General features: G+C 38.7%; 1 protein-coding gene and 1 pseudogene across 3 annotated transcripts in view; one reads left to right on the top strand and one right to left on the bottom strand.

Annotated features, from left to right (window-relative positions):
- PIGU (phosphatidylinositol glycan anchor biosynthesis class U) overlaps positions 1-23,967 on the bottom strand; it is a 116,853-nt gene extending 92,886 nt beyond the window's left edge. Inside the window, exons 1-2 of one of the 3 annotated variants that reach the window (XM_059039068.2) lie at positions 23,728-23,967; positions 14,528-14,592 (exon numbers count right to left, since the gene is read on the bottom strand). In XM_059039068.2, coding sequence (XP_058895051.1) covers positions 14,528-14,592; positions 23,728-23,857 — 195 coding nt within the window. In that variant the 5' untranslated portion in view covers positions 23,858-23,967. The remainder of the gene's footprint in view (positions 1-14,527; positions 14,593-23,727) is intronic. The other 2 variants (XM_067012186.1, XM_067012185.1) reach the window with 2 other exon arrangements.
- Positions 7,385-7,882, top strand: LOC131740997 (ATP synthase subunit d, mitochondrial pseudogene; annotated as a pseudogene).
- Positions 23,968-25,887: the final 1,920 nt, after the last annotated feature.

Genomic DNA, 25,887 nt, shown 5'->3' with positions numbered 1-25,887 from the left:
TATTCTGTCAACAAAAATCTCTTTCTTTCCTAGAATACTGTTCTATGCTAGTTTGCCAGCGTACATATGAGGGAGAATTATTTAGCATCACTTGAATCATTTTGTGCCACTGGGACTATCTGCTGAATTGAGTAAAGAGAATAAACAAAATCTAATATGTGTTAAATACCTGGTGAAGCGCTGTTTACACAGTAAAGGTATGAGGTGAATTTTAGTTTTAAGACATATATAATAGGCACGGGAAACTCCATAATGGACCAGGATTGCTGAACTCATAAAATAAAATGCAAAATGTTTTCCCTTCTTCTGTTCTCTGAGATGTTTTATATGATTAGTGTTACTTCCTCCTCAAACAGTTGGGAAAATTAACTCACCATGAAGCCATCTCAACCTCAGTTTTCTTTGAGAGAAGATTTTAAATTACAGATTCAATTTCTTTCACAGATAAAACACTATCCGAATTTGCTATTTTTTTCTTAGCCAGTTTAGGTAACTTGTGGTTTTCTAGGAATTTGTTCATTTCACAAAAATTTACAATTTTTTTGGCATAAAATTATTCATAATATTTTATTTGTGTCTACAGGAATTATAGTGATGTTCCCTTTTTCATTCCCAATATTAGTAATGTGCATCTTCTTTTTTTTAATCTTGACAAATTTTGCCAGAGATTTCTTAATTTTATTAGTCTTTCAAAGTACCAACTTTGGGCTTTAATAATTATTATACTTTAATTTCTAAACTTTACAATACATAATTCTTCCAACTCTTCTGGGGATAATTACTTTATCTTTTTCTGATGATACCTAGATCACTGATTTTTAGACTTTAAAAAAAAATTTCTTTATTTATTTATTTTCACTGTGTTAGGTCTTCATTGCTGTGCAAAGGCTTTCCCCAGTTGTGGCGAGTGGGGGGTACTCTTTGTTGAGGTGCACGTGCTTCTCAGTGCGGTGGCTTCTCTTGTTGCAGAGCATGGGCTCTAGGGTGTGCGGGCTTCAGTAGTTGCAGTATGCAGGCTCAGTAATTGTGGCTTGTGGGCTCTAGAGCACAGGCTCAGTAGTTGTGGTGCACGGGCTTAGTTGCTCCGCAGCATGTGGGATCCTCCCGGGCCAGGGATCGAACCCATGTCCCCTGCATTGGCAGGCGGATTCTTAACCAATGCGCCACCAGGGAAGTCCTAGTCTTCTTTCCTAAAACAGTTGACCCCCGAACAACGTGGGGGTGCTAACCCCCACGCAGTAAAAAATCTGAGTACAACTTTACAGTTGGTCCTCCATATCCATGGTTCTGCATCCTCAAATTCAACCAACCTCAGATTGTACAGTACTGCAGTAGGTACTTATTGGAAAAAATCTGCGTATAAGTGGACCTACCTGTGCAGTTCAAACCTGTGTTTTTCAAGGGCCAACTGTATATTCATTCAAAGCAATAAATTTTCTTCTGAGTATGGTTTTAGCTGCATCATACAAATTTTGATATGTTGTTTTATCAACATCATTCAGTTCAAAATACTCTAATTTCCCCAGAGATTTCTTCTTTAATTGAGACTATAGTGTAATTTCAAATTATTTTTGTTTTCTTTTTATATTTTTGTAATGTATTTATGGTCACAGAAAATACTCTGTATTATTTCAATCATTTAAAATGTGTTGTGGGGACTTCCCTGGCAGTCTGGTGGTTAAAATTCCGAGCTTCCACTGCAAGGGGCATGGGTTCAATCCCTGGCTGGGGAACTAAGATCCCACATGTCGCGTGGCACCACCAAAAAAAAAATGTGTTGTGACTTGCTTTATGGTCCATAATATGGTCAATTTCGATAAGCGCTCCACAAACACTTGAAAAGAATGTGCATACTAACATTTAAGGGTGTAATATTCTATGTATGACATCTAGGTTGTTTGTTAAGGATTTATTCAACTCTGCTATGTCCTTATTCATTTTTTTGGTCTGTTTGTTATATCAGTGACTGAGATAGATAGTTAAAAATCTCCCTCTTGGGCTTCCCTGGTGGTGCAGTGGTTGAGAGTCCGCCGGCCGATACAGGGGCTGCAGGTTCGTGCCCCGGTCCAGGAAGATCCTGCATGCTGTGGAGCGGCTGGGCCCGTGAACCATGGCCGCTGGGCCTGTGCGTCTGGAGCCTGTGCTCCACAACCGGAGAGGCCACAACAGTGAGAGGCCCGCGTACAGCTAAAAAAAAAAAAAAAACAAAGAAAACTCCCTCTTTCACTGTGGATTTGTCTATTTCTCCTTTTAGTCATGTCACTTTTGCTTTATATATTTTGAAGCTATGTAGTAAGATGAATTTGAATTTATGTGTAGAATTACTGTATCTTCTGGGTGTTGATCTTTTTATCATTATAAAATAATCCTCTTTACCCCTAGCAATGTTTCTTGCCTTAAAGTGTTCTTTATCTAATATTAGTATAGCTACATCAGCTTTTTTGGGGTAATGTTTGCATGATATGTCTTCTCCTATATTTTTACTTTCTACTTTTTTGTGTGTCCTAATATATTTAAAATGTGTTTCTTAAAAGCAGCATATAATTATTTTTTTAACTCAATCTGATAATCATTATCTTTTAGCTGGATTTTAGTCTATTTACATGTAATATAATTACTGATATATGTGTGTTTAAGTTTACTGTCTAACTATTTCATTTTCCATCTGTCCCATTTTCTCTATGCTGTTTTCTCTCCTTTCTTGCTTGCTTCACTATTTTTTATTATTCCATTTTCCCCTCTATTAGCTTGTTGGTTATACATTTAGCTACTATTCTTTGAGTGGTTAACTTATAGATTATGACATATGTCTTTGAGTTTAATTAAAGTATAATATAAATGATTACTTTTACCACTTCCTTAACAATAAAGGGGCCTCTGAACACTTTAAACTCCATATAGCTACTCTCAGCCTTTCCTGTTATTGTTGTTATAACTTTAATTCTACATATATTTTAAACCCAAAATACATTATTATTGTTTTATCAGTCAATACTTATTTAGATTTACCCATATATTTACCTTTTCCATTGTTATTTATTCCTTCCTATATTCCATGAGACTGTCAAGGATCATAATCCTTCTGCCATTTTGTATTTTTTTTAAATGTGAGTCTGCTGGCAATAAATGCTATCAATTTTTATCTGCTTGGAAACCTGTTTATTTTGCCTTTATTTCTAGAGATATTTTATTTAGTATAGAATTCTATGTCAGGAGATATTTTCTTTCAGTACTATAAAGATACCTTTTTATTGTCTTCTGGATTCCTTCATTTTTGTTGAAAAGTTAGTTTCCATCTTGTTTCTCTTTAAAGATTATTGTCCCTCTTTGGCTGCTTTTAACCTATTTTGGTTTCGAGCAGTTTTATTATGATGTGTGTTTTCTTTGAATTTATCCTGCTTGGGTTAACAGAGTTTCTTGAATTGAAATATCTCATAAGTTTAAAAAAATTTCAGCCACTAATCTCTTCAAATATTGTTTCTTCCTCATTCTGTCCCTTCTCCCATTCTGAAACTCTATTTGTATGTTATGTTAAACCTTTTTACTGTATCTCATAGATCGCTTTTTTTTTTCTCAGTTTTCTATCCTTTTCTCTCCAAGCTTCAGTATGGTTATTTTCTATCTTCCAGATCACTAATCTTCTCTTCAGCTTTGTGTAATCTGCTGTTAACCTTGCCTTTTGCATTCTTAATTTGTTATTATGTTTTCTAGTTCTAGAATTTCCCTTTGATCATTTTTACATATTCCAGTTCCCTGGTGTAATTCACTATCTTGTCACTTATTTTTTGAACATATCAATCACAGGTCAAAATCATTTTAAAGTCCAAGTTTGATAACTCCAATATCTGGATCACCTGTGAGTCTGTTTTTAGTGCCTATTTTTTTCTATCTTTTATTATACTTAGTAACTTTTAATTGAATGATAGACACTGTGCAAAAGAAATTGTAGAGGTTCTGAATTTTCTTCCAGTAAGGGTTTCTTTAAGCTTCTGGCAAGTATTGATAATTAGAATTGTATCACCTTAATCTAATTAGGGGTTAAGCTAATTAGAAGCTGGCTTCAGTCTTTGTAAGCCTAGTCTATACATGGTCCACCCTCATTCTCTGAGTGTAGTCCTTTAGAGGACCCAACTAGAAGCCAAGTCCTTTGCCAGAGCCCTACCACCTTGGTTGGAAGTGCACTTGAATTTGTATCTCCCCAGTACCATTAGACTGCCAAGAGCTTTTCTTAGATCTGTAGCCTCTTACCATCCAATTTCTGTTCGCTTTCTCTGCCCCCTCAGCCTGTGCCACTTACAAATTGGTAAATACATCAAGGAGAAAGCAGCTCAGACTGTCGATCTCACTTTTTGCAATTTCCACTCTGGGATCTCAGCCCCTCAAGTCCTGGTTATCTTGCTACTTTCCAATGCCATCAAACAGATTTTTTTTGTATTCCTCCTGCTTTTCTAGTTGTTCTAGGCAGGATAGTGGGTCTGCTATTACAAGCCAGTTCACCAATCCACCACACCAGAAGGAAAGTACATGACTTGGTTTTAGTGAGCCCATGCTGGTGACTCAGAAGCACCTCTTCCCAACTCCCAACCACATGTAAAAATGTGTCTTATGATACTGTAAAGGTTATTGACAGGTTTTTTCATGAGATCATGCCAGTGTGGTAGAAAGAACAAGGCTTTGGGGTCAGACTCAGGTCTAAAACCAGGTTCCACCTATGTACCTCTGGGCAAGTTGTCTTCCCCTCTAAGCCTTAGTTTCCTCAGCTATAAAATAAGTATAGTGACCTATTTCACAGGGTTCTTGGGAGAATTAAGTGGTAATATTCACAAAGTACTTAGCATAGTGCCTAGCATACAGTAAAACTCAATATGTTAGCTACCTGAGATCAACTTTTTACCTCTTTTTGAAAATAGGGAAATCAGCTTTGCCTTTCAAAGTTCTAAAAGAATTAAACTTTTACAACTATCTACTAATGGATTCTTTTTTGCATTTATCTTTGTTTGTAAGAGGTAGCAACTTGATATTTATAATACCAATAGCCTGCTTTCAAAGTGTCTTGATGCTTCAGATAGTTTAGAATGGCACTAAATAGGTCTCAGAAATAATAGAACAAACTGTTCTCAAAAAGTCTACCAGTAATTGGGCTCATTTCCGTAATGAACTAACATGTACACAGTAGTTAGTTTAATTGCATATCATACTATTATAGAGAAGCATGCACTGAATATAATTTGTCTTTATGCTACATCTCCATTTAGGTGACTACTCCCAGTCAGGGTAGGGTATAAATTATATAAGTACAATTTTACTATCAGTACTTGACTAAACACAGAAAACAGAAGCGTCTGTTGAAGGCAGTCATAAAATCTAACCTGTGGTTGCTAAATTACTTTTTTCTCTCCTGTGCACATTTTTCTTCTCCACTTTCACATATTCTTACCTTTCCTTAAGAAATAGATAATAAAATCTGCTAAAGATTAAGAAAGAAACAATACAAAGCAGCGATGAACTTTCTCTCCAAAAGTATGCTTTTCATTTGGCTTGATATAATTTTATTTCTTTATAGTGTTTTATTACTTAGAGAAACTATATTAAAATGTAGGTAGCTCTTGATTTATGAACACCCAGCTTACAAGCAAATTAACCCATATTCAGGAATGAGGAGCAAGGGACTCTAAGTTTGAAGTCATCCTCACTACACTCAGGGGAAGCAACTGTTCTTGCCCCTTAATTCAGAGTTTTACAGGTTAACAGTCCTAACGGGGTTATCTTAGACAGGTGTAGAGAGTTAACATGCTTCTAGTAGCTAGAAATTCCTACCTCCGGCCTTTATCCCCCTTTACACACGCATGCACGCATGCATGCACGTGATGAGGAGTAAGAATGTATTCTAGGCTCCCTCACTGTATCCAAGAAAACATTTTCCCAGAGAAAAAACATTTTAAATGATGGTAAGTGGCTAGATATAGCTCTTCCATTTATTCATTTGACATATTCTTTCTGAAAGGATTATTTCACATTTTCCCCTCTCCTCAACCTCCAACTTCCCTCTCCAGTTCTCACTTGTAGCCGACAATCTCATTTCTTATGTCACTGAGAAAAGAGAAGCAATTAAATAAGAACCACCTTATTTTCCCACTACCCAGTTGACCAACTTCCTCTATCTATATCTATATTCTCTACTTTTCTTCTCATATTAACAACAGATGAACTTCCTTTCTTCCTATCTAAAACCAAACCCTCCTTGGGCTTCCCTGTGGCGCAGTGGTTGAGAATCCACCTGCCAATGCAGGGAACACAGGTTCGAGCCCTGGTCCGGGAAGATTCCACATGCCGCGACCAACTAAGCACGTGTGCCACAACTACTGAGCCTGAACTCTAGAACCCGCAAGCCACAACTATTGAAGCCTGTGCACCTAGAGCCTGTGCTCCAAAATGAAGAGTAGCCCCCACTCGCCACAACTATAGAAAGCCCACGCACAGCAACGAAGACCCAACGCAGCCAAAAATAAAATAAATTTATAATAAATAAATAAATAAATAAAACCAAATCCTCCACCTGTAAACTGGTGATCCTATTCCTTCTGGCCTCCTCAAATACATTGCTCATTCAATCCTCTTTCTTACATCATCAACTTCTTTATCCACAGAATTATTGCCATCAGCATTCAAATATGCAGATCCTCATATTTTAAAAATCTTCACTAGCCATCTCCGTCCATCTACCATACCATTTCTCTGCCCTCCTTTAGAGTAAAACTCCTCAAAAAGGTTGTCTATACTCTGTCTTTCCACATCTTTCCCTCAACGTACTTCAATCAGTCTCTTGTCCCTATACTCCACTGAAATTACTGTTGCCAAAGTCTCCAAAGTCTGAATTTTGGCAAATTAATCATCAATCTTCAATTTAAATTTTCTCAACCTTGAAATAGCATTTGACATAGTTTTTACTCCTTCCTTAAGCAATTACATGGTCATCTAGCATCCATGAACTTTCCCTTGATTTTCCTCCTTTTCAGCTATATTTGCTAGTTCCTCTTCCCCATCCCAACCTTGATGTATTAGAGTGCTCTAGGTCCTGGTACTCTTTATGTTAATTCACTCCCTAGGTATCTTAGTTATCTATTTCTGTGTAACAAACTGTCCAAAAACTGAATAGCTTAAAACAACACACATTTATTATCTCACACAGTGCCTGAGAGTCAGGAATCCAGGAGTGGCTTAACTGGATAGTTCTGGCACAGAGTCTCTCATGAGATTGCAGCCAAGCTGTCAACTGAGGTTGCAATATCTAAAAGAGATTAAATATCGCTTCCAAGCTTACTCATTTGACTGTTGGCAGCAATATTCAGTTCATCACAAAGGCTTCCTTAAGGTTGGTCATGACATGGCTTCCCCCAGAGCAAATGATCCAAGAGGGAGAAAATCTACAATGGAAGCTGCTAACTGGGTAGCTTTGGGGGAGATCATACCCCAAGACCAAAGGCTACTGCTAATTCCCTGAAATCCTAGAATGAGACCCTCATCTCCAGGTTGGCTACTCTACCTGAGAATCTACCTGCTATGACTAGGCTTACTACAAGGCCAGTGTGGTGAAGCCTGGCTTGGCAGATGACTTTGAAAAGAAGTTTAATGCCCTGAAGATTCTCGTGCCAGAGCATAAATATACTGTCCAGGTGGATGCTGAAGAAAAAGATACAAATGCTGTGCTGAGTTTTTGTCTCTCTCAAAGGCCAGGATTAAGGAATATGAGAAAGCTGGTGAAATACACAATTCCATTTGATCAGTAACCATTAAGGCCTTGAATGAAGTCTTCCTAGAAACCAAATTAGACAGAAAGTATCCCAACTGGCCTCACCAGCCAACTGAGAATTTATCAATTTGAGTAAGGGAGAAAGCGGTGGCCCTCATATTACAAACTCTGGACATTAAAAACAGTTATATTAAAAGATAGAAAAAGCAGAGGGGTGAAGGAGGAGAGAAATAGGTGAGGGAGATAAAGAGGCACAAACTTTCAGTTGAAAATTAAAATGAGGGAATTCCCTGGTGGTGCAGTGGTTAAGAATCCGCCTGCCAATGCAGGGGACATGGATTTGATCCCTGGTCCAGGAAGATCCTACATATCGCAGAGCAACTAAGCCCGAGTGCCACAATTACTAAGCCTGTGCTCTAGAGCCTGCGAGCCACAACTACTGAGCCCAAGTACAACAACTACTGAAGCGCATGCTCCGCAACAAGAGAAGCCACCACAATGAGAAGCCCGCGCACCGCAACTAAGAGCAGCCCGCACTCGATGCAACTAGAGAAAGCCCATGTGCAGCAACGAAGACCCAATGCAACCAAAAAATTAATAAATTTGAAAAAAAAAATCCATGATTCTATTTTTAAAAAAGGAAATTAAATGAGTTACAGGTATAAAATGTACAGCGTGGGGAATATACTCAGTAATTACATAATATCTTTGTATGGTGACAAATGACAACTAGACTTATCATGGTGATCATTTAAAAATGTATAGGGGCTTCCCTGTGGTCCAGTGGTAAAGAATCCGCCTTCCATCCACTAAGATCAGGAACAAAACAAGGTTGCTCACTCTCACCACTATTATTCAACATTGTTTTGGAAGTTTTAGCCACAGCAATCAGAGAAGAAAAATAAATAAAAGGAATCCAAATTGGAGAAGAAGAAGTAAAGCTGTCACTGTTTGCAGATGACATGATACTATACATAGAGAATCCTAAAGATGTTACCAGAAAATCACTAGAGCTAATCAATGAATTTGGTAAAGTAGCAGAATACAAAATTAATGCACAGAAACCTCTTGCATTCCTATACACTAATGATGAAAAATCTGAAAGTGAAATTAAGGAAACACTCTCATTTACCATTGCAACAAAAAGAATAAAATACCTAGGAATAAACCTACCTAAGGAGACAAAAGACCTGTATGCAGAAAACTGTACAACACTGATGAAAGAAATTAAAGATGATACAAATAGATGGAGAGATATACCATGTTCTTGGATTGGAAGAATCAACATTGTGAAAATGACTATACTACTCAAAGCAATCTACAGAGTCAATGCAATCCCTATCAAACTACCAATGGCATTTTTCACAGAACTAGAACAAAACATTTCACAATTTGTATAGAAACACAAAAGACCCCGAAAAGGCAAAGCAATCTTGAGAAAGAAAAACGGAGCTGGAGGAATCAGACTCCCTGACTTCAGACTATACTACAAAGCTACAGTTATCAAGACAGTATGGTACTGGCACAAAAACAGAAATATAGATCAATGGAACAGGATAGAAAGTCCAGAGAGAAACCCATGCACCTATGGTTAACTAATCTATGATAAAGCAGGCAAGGATATAAAATGGAGAAAAGACGGTCTCTTCAATAAGTGACGCTGGGAAAACTGGACAGCTACATGTAAAAGAAAGAAATTAGAACACTCCCTAACACCATACACAAAAATAAACTCAAAATGGATTCAAGACGTAAATGTAAGGCCAGACACTATCAAACTCTTAGAGGAAAACAGGCAGAACATTCTATGACATATACCACAGCAAGATCCTTTTTGACCCACCTCCTAGAGAAATGGAAATAAAAACAAAAATAAACAAATAGGACCTAATGAAAATTAAAACCTTTTGCACAGCAAAGGAAACCATAAACGAGATGAAAAGACAACCCTCAGAATGGGAGAAATTATTTGCAAATGAAGCAACTAACAAAGGATTAATCTCCAAAATTTACAAGCAGCTCATGCAGCTCAAAAAAACAAACAACCCAATCCAAAATTGGGCAGAAGACCTAAACAGACATTTCTCCAAAGAAGATATACAGATTGCCAACAAACACATGAAAGAATGCTCAACATCATTAATCATTAGAGAAATGCAAATCAAAACTACAATGAGATATTATCTCACACCAGTCAGAGTGGCCATCATCAAAAAAAATCTACAAACAATAAATGCTGGAGAGGGTGTGGAGAAAAGGGAACACTCTTGCACTGTTGGTGGGAATGTAAATTGATACAGCCACTATGGAGAACAGTATGGAGGTTCCTTAAAAAACTACAAATAGAACTACCATACAACCCAGCAATCCCACTACTGGGCATATACCCTGAGAAAACCATAATTCAAAAAGAGTCACGTACCACAATGTTCATTGCAGCTCTATTTACAGTAGCCAGGACGTGGAAGCAACTGAAGTGTCCATCAACAGATGAATGGATAAAGAAGAAGTGGCACATATATACAATGGAATAGAACTCAGCCATAAAAAGAAACGAAATTGAGTTACTTGTAGTGAGGTGGATGGACCTAGAGTCTGTCATACAGAGTGAATTAAGTCAGAAAGAGAAAAACAAATATCGCATGCTAACACATATATATGGAATCTAAAAAAAAGGTCATGAAGAACCTAGGGGCAGGATGGGAATAAAGACACAGAGCTACTAGAGAATGGACTTGAGGACATGGGGAGGGGGATGGGTAAGCTGGGACAAAGTGAGAGAGTGGCATGGACATATATACACTACCAAACGTAAAACAGATAGCTACTTGGAAGCAGACACATAGCACAGGGAGATCAGCTTGGTGCTCTGTGACCACCTAGAGGATGGGGATAGGGAGGGTGGGAGGGAAGGAGACACAAGACGGAAGAGATATGGGGATATATGTATAGCTGATTCACTTTGTTATAAAGCAGAAACTAACACACCATTGTAAAGCAATTATACTCCAATAAGGATGTTAAAAAAGAAAGAAAGAAAGAAAGAATCCACCTTCCAATGCAGGGGACAAGGGTTCCATCCCTGGTCAGGGAACTAAGATCCCACATGCCGCAGGGCAACTAAGCCCTCACACCACAACTATTGAGCACACACACCTCAACAAGAGAGCCCACGTGCAGCAAACTACAGAGCCCATAGGCCCTGGAGCCCACGTACCACAACTAGATAGAGAAAACCTGCACGCCACAACTAGAGAGAAGCCCTCATGCCACAACGAAGAGCCTGTGAAATAACAAAAGATCCCACACGCCTCAACGAAGACCCCATGTGCTGCAACTAAGACCCGATGCAGCCAAAAATAAAAAATAAATAATAAAATAAATAAATATTTTTAAAAATAAAATTAAAATGTATAGAAATATCGAGCCACTGTGTTATATATCAGGATCTAACATAGTGTTGTAGGTCAATTATACTTCAAAAACAAAGAAACAAACTTATAGAAAAAGAGATCAGATTTGTGGTTACCCAAGGGGGAGGAGAAACTGGATGAAGACGGTCAAAAGGTACAAATTTCCAGTTATAAGATAAATAAGTACTAAGGATGTAATGTACAGCAAATGATAAATATAATTAACACTGCTGTACGTTATATATGAAAGTTGTTAAGAGAGTAACTCCTAAGAGTTTGCATCACAAGGAAAAATTTTTTTTTTCTATTTCGTTGATGTTGTATCTCTATGAGATAATGGATGTTCACTAAACTTACTGTGGTCATCATTTCATGAGGTATAAAAGTCAAATCATTCTGCTGTACACCTTAAACTTATAGAGTGCTGTAAGTCAATTATATCTCAATAAAAGTGGGAAAAAAAGATACATAGATAGATAGAAAGAAAATCCAAACTCCTAACCATTTCTATAAAAAGTCCTACATAATCAGACCCCTAATTTCTTACAGCTTATCTCTATTACTCTCCTCTTTGCTCACTCTGCCTTAGCAACACCGGCCATCTTTCTGCAACTCACAAATGCCAAGCTCATTTCCAAATTAGGGTTATCATATGGCTTGCTTGATTCATTTAGATCTCTTATTCAAATTTCACTTCCTCAGAGTGCCTTCCCTACACAATCTAAAATAGCCATACACATGACCATCACTCTTTATCCTTTTACTCAGCTTTATTATTCTACATATACTTACCATTTAAGTGAAATCATATTTTTCAAAATTTAGCTTTATGGAGGTATAGTTGGTATAAAATAAACTGCACATTTTCAAAGTATACAACTTGATATGTTCTGACCTATGAATATACCCATGAAATCATCTCCTCAATCAAGATAGTGAACATATCCACCATTCCCAAATGTTTACCAATTTTACATTCATCCCAAAGAACCAACTTTGTTTCCATGACTTTCAATATTTTCTGCTTTCTGTTTCATTTGTTTCCTCTCATATCTTTATTATTCCTTTTATTCTGCTTACTTTGAGTCTAATTTATCTTGTTTTTCTAGCTTCTTAGGGTAGAAACTGAGGTCAGTGATTTGAGACCTTTCTTCTTTTTCAATACAGGCATTTAACACCATAAATTTCCCCCAAGTACTGCTTTAGCAACATCCCACATATTTTGATAGGTTGTGTTTTCATTTCATTCAGTTCAAAATACTTTCTAATTTCCCTTATGATTTCTTCTTTGATCATGAGTTATTGAGGAATATGTTACTTAGTTTCCAAATATTTGGGGATTTTCCAGGTATCTTTCTGGTATTAATTTTTCATCTAAGTCCACTGAGGTTAGAGAATATACTGTATAGAACGTCAATCCTTTTAAATTTATTGAGCCTTGCTTTATGGCTCAGAATATGGTCTATCTTGCAAATGTATACTTGAAAAGATTATGTGTTTTGCTGTTATTGGATGCAATGTTCTGTAAATGTCAATGAGGTCAAGTTGGTTGGTGTGTTGTTCAAGTCTGTCTGCTTGTTCTATCAGTCATTGACAGGGATACTGAAATCTCAGACTATTTGGGGATTTGTCTATTTCTCCTTGCAGTTCTATCAGTCTTCATGTATTTTGAAACTCTATTATTAGGTGCATAAACATTAGGAGTGTTATGTCTTCTTGACGAATTGACCCCTTAATCATGATGAAATGAACTTCTTTATCCCTGGCAACATTCTTTGCTCTGAAATCTGTTTCTTTTTTACTAACTTATTGTCTGTTTCTCTCAGAAATACAAGTATAATAACACCAAGGACTGTGTCTTGTTTTATATCCCTAGCACCTAGCAGGGTAGCTGGCATTTGGAGTGTACTTAAGAAATCTTTGTTAAAGGTAACAGAGAAGGGAAGGAGGGGTTGGAATACATATGCAGATACAGACCTAAGCACTAGGAATAAGTGATGAAAGGGTACCAGAACACATTCTGAGGAGCATACATCACAGTGGGTAAAACAAGTAGAGAGGCAATTTCAAGAGTATGATATGAGCAATGAAAAGGGTAAGCACAAGATGTTTTGGAAGACATAGGAGAAACACCTAACTTAGTCTAAGGTGATGAGGGATGGCTTTCTGGGGGAGGCAAAACCAAAGCTAATATCTGAATAGTAGAGTCAACCACAAAAAGAAGGAAGAATGGCCCTCCATAAGAAGATAACAACATGAGCAAAGATATAGGTAAGGGAATATGATGCTGGAGCATAATAAAAGCATGTCAGAACTCTCTCAGAGGGTTCCTAGTCTGTCTAGAAAACATACTGCCCAAGACCCACAGCACATACCACTGGCTAGTGGGCTATGCTTGCATATGCCCACACACATCCATTCCCAATAATTGAATTGTGTGCTCATTAAGAGTCTCTTAAATTGTTCCTAACCTGTTTCTGCTAGTAGTTCTTGTTATTATGGTTCAATTAGATAGTAATACAAAGGTAATGAAATATGAATGTAAAAGAGTTATCTCCATGAGAATCAAGTTGAACGTTTTAAAAAGACTAGATAGAAGAACCAAAAAAAATTGTTCTCAAAGTAGGTATGAGGGAGACAATTGTAAAAATTAGGGGTAAAAGTGCCAAATTAGAAGACTTCTACTCTAAATGATACAGCCAATAAAAGTGGGGAGAGGGAAATGGAAAGACATGTGGTTGGGGTGATGAGTGGGGTCCAGAGGGCTTTGTATGCATCCTAAGGTGTTTGGATTTTATCCTGAGATCAGTGTTGAGCAAGACAGTGACAAAATCAGATTCACATTTCAGAAAGATGGCTCTGACTGCAGAATAAGAAGTAAAGGAGCAAGACTGAATGCAGAAAGACTTGTCAGGAAGCTGTTGAGAGATGATGGTGACCTAAGAGTGATTTTACTATTCTTAAGAACTAATTTTACGGGTTAAACAGCTTTTGTGGGCTTTCTAAGAAACCAACATTGCTGGCACAGTTTTCATGGGAAAGTATGTTCCAAAGAACCAATTACGTGCCAATTAGCATATAACCTATTCATGAACTGGGAACTGTTTACAATTTATTTGCCAATATAAATGATAACTTCTACAGAAGTCTCATCTGCTTCCCCAAATTACAATCTTAATCTGGATCATTTCCACTGCAATTGCGAAACCTCCTTCTTAGGCAGAGGGCATCTAAAAAAGGGTTGTTTCTAAATATGATTTTCAAAAATAGATCCTTTAAATGTTTGTACAAAACAGAGTTAGGCTTTGGCATTTGCGACTATAAACTACTCTTAGTACCCCCAAAAGAAAACAAGAACACTTACTTCATGAAATACTGCTCCAGAATACGGAGACACTCCCAAGTCCAACAGTGAGAGGCCTTCAACCACTGAAAAGTAAGACATCCAAGTTCACTCATACTTTAGAGACATATGCAGATTGGCCATAATCCAAAGTGTTAGATACTCCCAGGAACAAGAAAGGCTTCACAGTTTGTCTAACCCCCTTTACCTCATTCCCAGCAAGTGAATTTAAGTCTTGATTTCAGTTGATGGTCAACTTTTTTCTATACAGAGCATCTTTTTTCATTGTGGGGCAGCACTCATTATGAGAAAATTTTATATTAAACTATAAACTTCCTTCAATCTCCTTGTAACTTCCACCCACTCTAAAAAGTGTTTTGTTTGGGAACTCCCTGGTGGTCCAATAGTTAGGACTTGGCGCTTTCACTGCCAGGGTCCCAGGTTCAATCCCTGGTCAGGGAACTAAGATCCTGGAAGACGCATGGTGCGGCCCAAAAAATAATTTTTTAAAAAGTGTTTCATTTATATATATTCTGCCCCATTCCAAAAAACAATAAGATAACAGGACTTCCCTGGTGGCCAATGCAGGGGACACGGGTTAGATCCCTGGTCCAGGAAGATCCCACATGACTCGGAGCAACTAAGTCCGTGTGCCACAACTACTGAAGCCTACACACACTAGGGTCCATGTGCTGCAACTACTGAAGCCTGCGTGCCTAGAGCCCGTGCTCCACAGCAAGAGAAGCCACCGCAATGAGAAGCCCGCGCACCACAACGAAGTAGTCCCTGCTCGCCTCAACTAGACAAAGCCCGCGCACAGAAACGAAGACCCAATGCAGCCAAAAAATAAATAAAAACAATAAGATAACAAATTAGAAGATGTGAGAAATGTCCACAGAGAAGGAAAATGGGCAGCCACTCTCATAAGCTGATTGTTTGAGTGACATTTGTATTAATTTTTCTATGGGCAACAGGTACTTTTTTTTTTTTCTTTTTATTATTTTTAGCTGCATTGGGTCTTCATTGGTGCGCACGGGCTTTCTCTAGTTGCGGCAAGCAGGGGCTACTCTTCGTTGCGGTGTGCAGTCTTCTCATTGCGGTGGCTTCTCTTGTTGTGGAGCATGGGCTCTAGGTGAATGGGCTTCATTAGTTGTGTCATGCGGGCTCAGTAGTTGTGGCTCACAGGCTCTAGAGCACAGGCTCAGTAGTTGTGGCTCACGGGTTTAGTTGCTCCGCAGCATGTGGGATCTTCCCAGACCAGGGCTCGAACCCGTGCCCCCTGCATTGGCAGGCGGATTCTTAACCACTGAGCCACCAGGGAAGCCCCAACAGGTACTTTTTTAATGTGTGCCTTTTGCCCCAGAAACGATTACTCTTAGGGCAATTTATCCTATGGAAATAACTGGACAGGTGCCCAAAGAAATATGTTCATTATCATGCTCAGAGTACTAAAAAATTTTTAAAACCCCAATGTTCATTAATGGAGATTTATGTAAATGAACTGTGATGTATATACATATATGTATATGTGGATAGACACATAGATAGAGAGAAGCACTTTATAGTTAAAAAACATACTATGCTATAAATAATTGAATAAATAAACAAGTGAAAGAGAAAAGAAAACTCTTCCTTAAAGAGAACGCTGGGCTTCCCTGGTGGCGCAGTGGTTGAGAATCTGCCTGCCGATGCAGGAGACACGGGTTCGTGCCCTGGTCTGGGAAGATCCCACATGCCGCGGAGCAACTAAGCCCGTGAGCCATGGCCGCTGAGCCTGTGCGTCCGGAGCCTGTGCTCCGCAACGGGAGAGGCCACAACAGTGAGAGGCCCGCATACCGAAAAAAAAAAAAAAAAAAGAGAACGCTAAGTACCAAATGTAGAAGGAAAGATGGAAATAGATAATCACCATTTGGCAGACCCCACAGTAATAATCTTGAAAGGCAAGTATCAATAATGGATACTAAAATTAGTGGGAAAAATGATTGGAAACAGTATTTGCAAAGGGAAAAATAATGATTTTATGTGGCTAAACCTGGCATTCACTATCTTACTCAAGTGACCTACATTAACATCACCAGTAATATGTTGACCAGTTAACATTATCAACATCAAGTACCTCCTGACATGATTCACCGAGATGGGGATAAAAAAAACTTCTGTGGTCCTTGGGCCAAAAATGTGTTATCCTTCCCCAAAAAGCATAACTTCAATCTCATCATGAGGAAATATCAAGCAAACCCAAACTGAGAGACAAAGTAACTGGCCAGTACTCTTTAAAAATGTTAAGTCTGAGGAAGCATCCCAGATGGGAAGAGACTAAGGATACATAACAATTAAATGCAATATGGGGTCATGATTGGATTTGGGACCAGAAAAAGGACATTAGTGGAACAACTGGTAAAAATCCTGTAGGTTTGTAGATTAGTTAGTAGTATTGTATCAGTGTTAATTTTCTGGTTTAGGTCATTGTACTATGGTTATGTAGGATATTAACACTAAAAGAAGCTGGGTGAAGGGTAAACAAACTCTATGTACTATTTTTGCAACTTTTTAAAAAATCTAAAATTATTTTAAAATTAAGAGTTAAAATAAAGAAGTATATTACAGATATATTACAGCTGACCCTTAAACAACACAGGTTTGAACTGCATGGGTCCAATTATACGTGGATTTTTTTTCAATAATAAATACTACAGTACTACACAATTTGCAGTTGGTTGAATCTGTGGATGCAGAACCTCAGATATGGAGGAGCCAAAGGTACAGAGGAATAGCGTATATAGAGGGCTGACAATAAATGATACTTGGATTTTCAACTGCACAGAAGGTCGGTCAGTGCCCCTAACTCCTGGATTGTTCAAAGGCCAACCTTATATTTACTGAAGGAAAGATGTCAATGAAATATTCTAAAATGAAAAACAGGTCATAACAGCATGTAAAATATGATCAAATTTATTTTAAATATTAATCAGCATTCATTTAATTATTTGTGAGAGAATGAATATGCATTCAATGAGAAATGCCTCAAAATAAGCACAAAACATAAACATTAAATAAAACAAATAAAAATAAACAAACAAAAGTTAACAGTGTTGTAGAGGGAAAACTAACACACTGTTGTAAAACAATTATACTCCAATAAAGATGTTAAAAAAATAAATAAATAAATAAATAAATAAATAAAAGTTAACAGTGACCATCTCCAGGTGATAAGATTATACAAGATGTTTGGTTTCTTTTATCTTTTCTTCAGTTTCTGAGTCTTTAGCAACGAGCATGTATTACTTTATAATTATTAATAAGAAACAGGAGTTAAGAAAACTAATGTTGGGGCTTCCCTGGTGGCACAGTGGTTGAGAGTCTGCCTGCCAATGCAGGGGATACGGGATCAAGCCCTGGTCTGGGAAGATCCCACGTGCCACGGAGCAACTGGGCCCGTGAGCCACAGCTACCGAGCCTGCGCGTCTGGAGCCTGTGCTCCGCAGCGGGAGGCCACGACAGTGAGTCGCCCCCGCTTGCCGCAACTGGAGAAAGCCCTCGAACAGAAACGAAGACCCAACACGGCCAAAAATAAATTTAAAATAACAGTAGGAGTAAAATAGACAATAAAAGTTATTTAAAAAAAAAAAAAAAAAGAAAACTAATGTTAAAAGAGAGTGAAAAAGAATAAGAAAAACTTAAAACAGAGCCACAAAAACCTATAAAGTGTAAGCTTATAAATGCATGAAGTATACATAAGAAAACTGATATACATAAGAAACTGTTCCCTCCAGGGAACAGAAATGGGTGGTACAGGAAAATGGTGGAAAGATGCCTTTTAGTCATACAGACTTTTGCACCTTTGATTTTTGAACCGTAAGACTGAATTACCTACTCAAAAATAAGTAAATAAAACAAAATCAAACTTACAAAGCCTGTTTTTAAAAGAACTACTTATTTGTAATGAGTGAGCCATAAGTATGGCTTTCAATTTTATAGACCCACCCTAGAAGGAAACCTATCATTTACATAATTCATGATGTCTATAAAAAATAAAACAAAAAAAAAAAACAACAAAAAAAAATAAATAAATAAAACAAAGCCCGATGCTCAAGACAACTGTAACTGGTTCTTATCCTAGGACCAGAGAGAAGCTTCCCTCATGGAGCCGCATAAGGAGGCTGCTGTGTAACACAACTATTAAACCCTTCACTAACAGCTTTACTGGAGACCCAAGGAGATGATATCTAACAACTAATGTTTTAGAATAGTTGACCATAAAAGCTAACTAATCATGGCCAATTATTCTAAGACATCAGTGTTGTTGCTTTTTTTTCATAAAGTCTCTCAACTCTTAACTCATAAATCAGATAAGCAAGAATTTCTTATTTAGTTACCTTGATGTACTTTTCCTATGGCTAATAATAAAAGCATATCATCTAGCAGAAGACAAACACTGTCTCTGAGCTTCCCATACCAAGAAGGGTAAGCATTCAGCTTGTTCAAAACAAGTGGTATCCTTATATCTCTAGCCTAGAGGACCCAAGAAACAGTGTCATCCCAGTAGCAATAAACATACCTAGCATACAGATCTTGGTTTCTAAATGATATTCTCCAATAGAAGGAACAAGGGCTCCTTGGAGAAGTGGTCAATTCTAGGGCTGGACCAAGAAAAATACAAGATAAGCCTGGAGCATCTTGTGGTTCCAGAAAGTAATACAGTGCTTAAAAAAAAAAAAAGTAGGAGGGAGGTATGTCAAAAGGACAAAGGAGACAACCTGAAAGAGGTCCCAATGGCCAAAGTAGTATGGATTATAATCCAGAGAATAAAACAAATACCCATGAGTTCACACTGATATAAATATAATTGAATAAATAAATATGGGAATTCCCTGGCAGTCCAGTGCTTAGGACTCGGCGCTATCACTGCCGTGACCCGGGTTCAATCCCTGGTTGGGAACTAAGATCCCACAAGCAGTGTGGCGTGGCCAAAAAAAAAAAAAAAGGGCAGAAGAACTAAATAGACATTTTTCTGAAGAGGAAATGCAGATGTCCAACAGTCATATGAAAAGATGCTCAACATGGCTAATCATCAGGGAAATGCAAATCAACCACAATGAGATATCACCTTACACCTATCAGAATGGCTATCATCAAAAAGAAAACAAATAACAAATGTTGATGAGGATGTGGAGAAAAGGGAACCCTCCTACACTGTTGGTGAAAATATAAATTGGTGCAGCCACTTTGGAATACAATATGGAGGTTTTTCAAAAAACTAAAAACAGAACTACCATATGACCCAGCAATTCTAATCCTGGGTATATATTTTTTTAAAAAAAACCTAATTGGAAAAGATACATGCACCCAATGTTCATAGCAGCATTATTTACAATTGCCAAGATATGGAAGCAACCTCAGTGTCCATCAACAGATGAATGGATAAAGGTGTGGTATATGTATATATACAATGGAATACTACTCAGCCATAAAAAATAATGGAATTTTGCCATTTGCAGCAACATGGATGTACTTGGATGGCATTATGCTAAGTGAAATAAGTCAGAGAAAGACAAATGTGATATCACTTATATGTGGAATCTAAAAAAATACAACAAACTAGTGAATATAACAAAAAAGAAGCAGACTCATACAGAGAACAAACTAGTGGTTATCAGTGGGGAGAGGGAAGGGGGGAGGGGCAACATAGGAGTAGGGGATTAAGAGGTATAAACTATTATGTATAAAATAAGCTACAACAATATATTCTACAACACAGGGAATATAACCAATATTTTATAACAACTATAAATAAAGCATAACCTTTAAAAACTGTGAATCATTATATTATATACCTATAAATTATATAATATTATACATCAACTATGCTTCAATAAAGTAAATAAATAAATAAAACAAAAAAAAAGAAGGAATGAGGGAAATAGAAAAGTTGCCATTAGAACACCACAGTAATGATTGCTGGAGGTAAGACCAAACTATAAATGCAAAAAGTAGTGGGCAAAAAGTTAAAGAGAAACAGGATGTTTACAGAGCCCCAAAGTATATCCCCCAAATGTTTACTACTTAAAAAGGGAAAATAGGGACTTCCCTGGCAATCCAGTGGCTAGGACTTGGTACTTTCACGGCCAGGGCCCGGGTTCAATCCCTGATCAGGGAACTAAGATCCCACAAGCTGTACAGCATGGCCAAAGAATAAAAATAAAAAGGGAAAATAGTAATTTTGCAGTAGAGAAACCAGGCAGATATGTGTTATACTGTACCATGAATATACAATCAGGAAAATCCAATCTATGGGAAACTCTACAAGTCAAATGGTCTAGGTTCTTAAACAGATAAATACTAAAGAAAAGGATGAGATGGACGGGAAATTTTAAAATTAAGGGAGACTTAAAAGACATACATAAACTTTTTTTGAAGACCATGACTAAGCTATCGTGTCTAGGGATGCTCATTTGGGTAATAAGACAAAAAGAAATGTCATTATTTTTTTTGTGTGGTACGCGGGCCTCTCTCTCACTGTTGTGGCCTCTCCCGTTGCGGGGCACAGGCTCTGGACGCGCAGGCTCAGCGGCCATGGCTCACGGGCCCAGCCGCTCCGAAGCATGTGGGATCCTCCCGGACCGGGGCACGAACCCATATCCCCTGCATCGGCAGGCGGATTCTCAACCACTGCGCCACCAGGGAAGCCCGAAATGTCATTATTATAAAAAACAGAATAATGGTTACTTATGAGGGGGATGAGAGGCAGTGATTGAGATGGGGTATATGGAAAGGCTTCTAGGAAAAGTGGCAAAGTTCTGATTCTCGACTTGGATGATGATTACAAAAGTGTCTGCCTTATAATGCACTGTGCAATACACTGCTGTGCGTAGTTTACTAATTCTGTATTTATTTAGCAATAAGTGTTTTGTTTTGTTTTTTTAAGTAGTGCTATCAGAAGTGTTCCTCCTGACCCTGACTCTCACAGCTGCATTGGAAACGGGTTTCTAAACAAACACTCACAGTTTGAGCTCTGTCCTGACTCAAGAAGCTAAGCCCATAATAATTCCCAATCTTTAGGTCAAAGGCTAAGGAAACACCAAAATATGACAGAAATGTTCCAAAATTATTCTTGACAAGATAGTATACAGTGAACTCTGGTGGAACAGCCATGCCTAAAGATTGCTAGCTAGTCACATAATATTATTATCTATGTGACTTTCGGCAAGTAACAATCTCTCTGTACTTTAATTTTCTTATCTATAAAGTGGGGCTAACAATAGTATTTACATCATAAGCCATTGTAGAGGACTTCCCTAGTGGCACAGTGGTTAAGAATCTGCCTGCCAATGCAGGAGACACAGGTTTGAGCCCTGGTCCAAGAAGATCCCACAAGCTGCAGAGCAACTAAGCTCGTGTGCCACAACTACTGAGCCTGTAGTTGCTCTAGAGCCCACGAGTCGCAATTACTGAGCCCGCGTGCTGCAACTACTGAAGTCCGCACGCCCTAGAGCCCATGCGCTGCAACGAAGAGTAGCCCCTGCTCTCCGCACCTACAGAAAGCCCGTGCGCAGCAATGAAGACCCAATGCAGCCAAAACTAAAATAAATAAATAAAATTTTTTAAAGCCATTGTAGAAATTAAATGTTTTTTAACATTTTTTAACATACCTAAACTGCTTAGAACAGTACCTGGCATGTGGAAAGCATTACATCAGTGTTAGTTATTATTATTTTTATTGGACTGAGAAGCACATTTTATCATGCAAGAAATTTGTATAAATTTTAGTTGCACTATCAAATAAACGGATGGATCTTCTGGAATCCAGAAGAAAGCTGGAAACAAGTGGCTTCAACAAACAATTCAGTTTGTTCAACAAATAATTACATGCAAATATTATATGCAAAGATATCAAGTCTAAGCTCTTACCATCACACATATAAATTACAACTATCTTTATTACCACCTGTCAACTGGGAAACCTGGGAAAATTACTTAACTTCTCCAAACCTGTTTCTTCATCGGTAAAATGGGGAAAATAACACCATCTAACACACAGAAAAACTGGAGGATAAAATGAGGCTTACCATAGTCTCTGATATATAGTAAGTATTCTTAGGAAACTTAGCTCTAATTATTCATAAAACATCCATTCATTATGCCATTCCATAATATCTATGAGACAACATCAAAACTCTAGCATTTAAAGTTTGAGGACATGAGGGGGACTTCTGGGGTACTGGTAATGTTCTGTTGCTTAAACTGGGTCCTGGCTATATAAGCATATACAGTTTGTAAAAATTCCTTGAGCTCTACACTTATTACATGTCCATACTGCAGGAAGAAAGTTTTCCAAAATATCTTCAAACTCTGGCCCTAACCTAACCCCCATCCCATTACTCCCCTACTTTGGACATTTCACATCCTTCAACATTTCTTGATCCTGTTTATCTTCTACCTGGAACTCCCCTTTTTCAATCTCCCTTTCCAAACTCTGCATCCTTCAAGAGTTAGCTCGAATTCCACAGCTTTAAGAAGCTGGAAAAGGAGGGGACCCTTTCTTCAGGGTCAGAATTCCAAAGGAGGAACTGGACGTACTAAGGAAGTACATTTTTCACAAATTATTATAATTATTATTATAATTATCTATCTCTCCCACTAGCCTATGGATCTTTGGCCCAAATTCTCTTTGTAGGCGCCAGCGTAAAACAATGTTTGATGAAGAACTTGAAGAACTATAAAGACACAGTAGGAAAAGATGCACTCCAAGTCCCAGACTGAGAATAAGCTTCTAAGCACGCTAACTCACACACTCTCCTCCCTTAGGCAGGACTGGTCCCCTCACTCAGGCTCCCGTCACACACCATCCCACACCCCAGAGGAACATCACATTGCGATCTCGCGCCAAATCCCCCTCCACCCAGCACGCCCTTTCCTCATCCTGACCCTTCCTCAGACCACGCTACTCAGCTCACGCTACTCAGCTCAGGACCCGAGTGGGACACACCCCCTCAGATCGCCACCCCGCAGGTGACCGGCCCCTAGTGCCCCAACTTCACCACACAGTCCCACGCCCACCCCCTTAGCAGCCCGCTCTCAGGTCCCGCCCTCCCGTCCTCTCTGAAAGAGAGGGTCAGTTCCCCCAGAATCTTGAGCTAGCGGCCACTGCCCCCGCCTCCCATTCACAGAGGCCAGGAGCGCACAGGCGGGGCCTAGCCGCCTACTCGAGCCGGTGGCCTCACCTCTCTTCCAAGAGCTCAGTGGGGACACCACCTCCACCCGCTCCGAGATAAACTCGGCCAGACTGGAACGGAACAAGGCCGCCCGCACGGTCACTGCCACCACCAGCACCAGGGCCAAGGGAGCCGCCATGATAGCTAGGGCGGGCGCGCAGGCGGGAAGGGAAAAGCGAGGTAGAAGAGCCTCTCGACCTGTGTACCGCCTCGTGTAGTTCCGCGGCCCGGCGCGCCTAGCTGCTGCCGCCGGAGCTGCGAGACTGGGGACTACCACTCCCAGGAGGCCTTGCGGCGAAATAGGGCGAGACGACGGAAAGCGGGGCGACTCGAGCTCGTAGCAAAGTGCTGGGAGACGTCTCCTAAGGTAGCAGGTGAATTGTAAAAGCGCCCAGGAGCCGAAGTGCTGCTGAAAGTAGATAGGTGAAGGCAGTAATCGTTCTAGGATTGTGAGCGAGTTTTAAAGAGATGTTAATTTCACTCCTGTGTGTATGTTTTTAATGTTTGTTTCCCTTTTTATGTTTTTAAAAGAGTATTACATATGTGTTCATTTATTTATTCTACAATTGTTGATAGACTACAAACTATATGCCAGGCACTGTATTGGGTTCTGAGGATACAGTTACAGATTTATTAGCTCTGCGGCCTTGAACAAGTTGCTTAACCTTTCTGTGCCTCAGGTCCCTCATCTGAAGAATGTGCTGGTTGTTGGCTTGTTGTGGGCTAGCTAGAAACGATTGAGGAATGCTTAGATATGTTGCTAGTTGCTTTTAAACACAGCCGTTATCAAAAATTAAATTATATAAGCTTACAATTAAACAAGTTATGTAAAAAACAAGATAATAAATACTCAAAACACGTCACTTCCTAATTGTTTTACTACACTCTTGTTTTATCTGTGGTCTTGAGTTTACCACTGCTATTATCACTATGGCAAATACTGTATAATGGTATTATACGTATTCAGCGACTTCAGGTTGATAGTTTAAAATCCCAACCTATGGGAGTCTTTACAACATAGAAATGGGCAAACAGTACAAATTGGGTTTCTGGAGTTTGGAGTGCCATTGATAAGCATAAGTAGCACACCACTTTGTTAATTAATGTATGAAAAGTGCTTATGGTGAGGTGCTTAAATGTTAGCTATAGTAATTAAAATATTAAATAAATATATAAGGAATTTAAGACCTGTGAAAGAAGTGAAACAGGTTGCGTAATCAAGAACGACTTGGTGAAAGAACTCCAAGATGACACAAACAGATGGAGAGATATACCATGCTCCTGGATGGGAAAAATCAACATTGTGAAAATGACTATACTACCCAAAGCAATCTACAGAGTCAATGCAATCCCTATCAAATTACCAATGGCATTTTTCACAGAATTAGAACAAAAAATTATACAGTTTGTATGGAAACACAAAAGACCCCAAATAGCCAAAGCAATCTTGAGAAAGAAAAACGGAGCTGAAGGAATCAGGCTCCCTGACTACAAAGCTACAGTAATCAAGACAGTATGGTACTGGCACAAAAACAGAAATACAGATCAATGGTACAGGATAGAAAGCCCAGAGATAAACCCACGCACTTATGGTCACCTAATCTATGACAAAGGAGGCAAGAATATACAATGGAGACAAGACAGCCTCTTCAATAAATGTTGCTGGGAAAACTGGACAACTACATGTAAAAGAATGAAATTAGAACACTCCCTAACACCATACACAAAAATGAACTCAAAATGGATTAAAGACCTAAATGTAAGACTGGACAATATAAAACTCTCGGAGGAAAACATAGGAAAAACACTCTTTGATATAAATTGCAGCAAGCTCTTTTATGACCCACCTCCTAGAGTGATGAAAATTAAAACAAAAATAAGCGAATATAACCTAATTAAACTTAAAAGCCTTTGCACAGCAAAGGAAACCATAAACAAGACAAAAGACAGGGCTTCCCTGGTGGCGCAGTGGTTAAGAATCTGCCTGCCAATGCAGGGGACACGGGTTCGAGCCCTGGTCCGGGAAGATCCCAAATGCCATGGAGCAGCTAAGCCAGAGCACCACAACTACTGAACCTGCGCTCTAGAACCCACGAGCCACAACTACAGAAGCCCACGCACGTAGAGCCCGTGCTCTGCAACAAGAGAAGACACCACAAGAAGAAGCCT

The sequence above is a fragment of the Kogia breviceps genome, chromosome 14, assembly GCF_026419965.1.
Source record: "Kogia breviceps isolate mKogBre1 chromosome 14, mKogBre1 haplotype 1, whole genome shotgun sequence".
NCBI lineage: Eukaryota > Metazoa > Chordata > Mammalia > Artiodactyla > Physeteridae > Kogia > Kogia breviceps.
The sequence above is the reverse complement of the archived record's forward strand: the minus strand, read 5'-3'. Positions and strand labels throughout refer to the sequence as shown.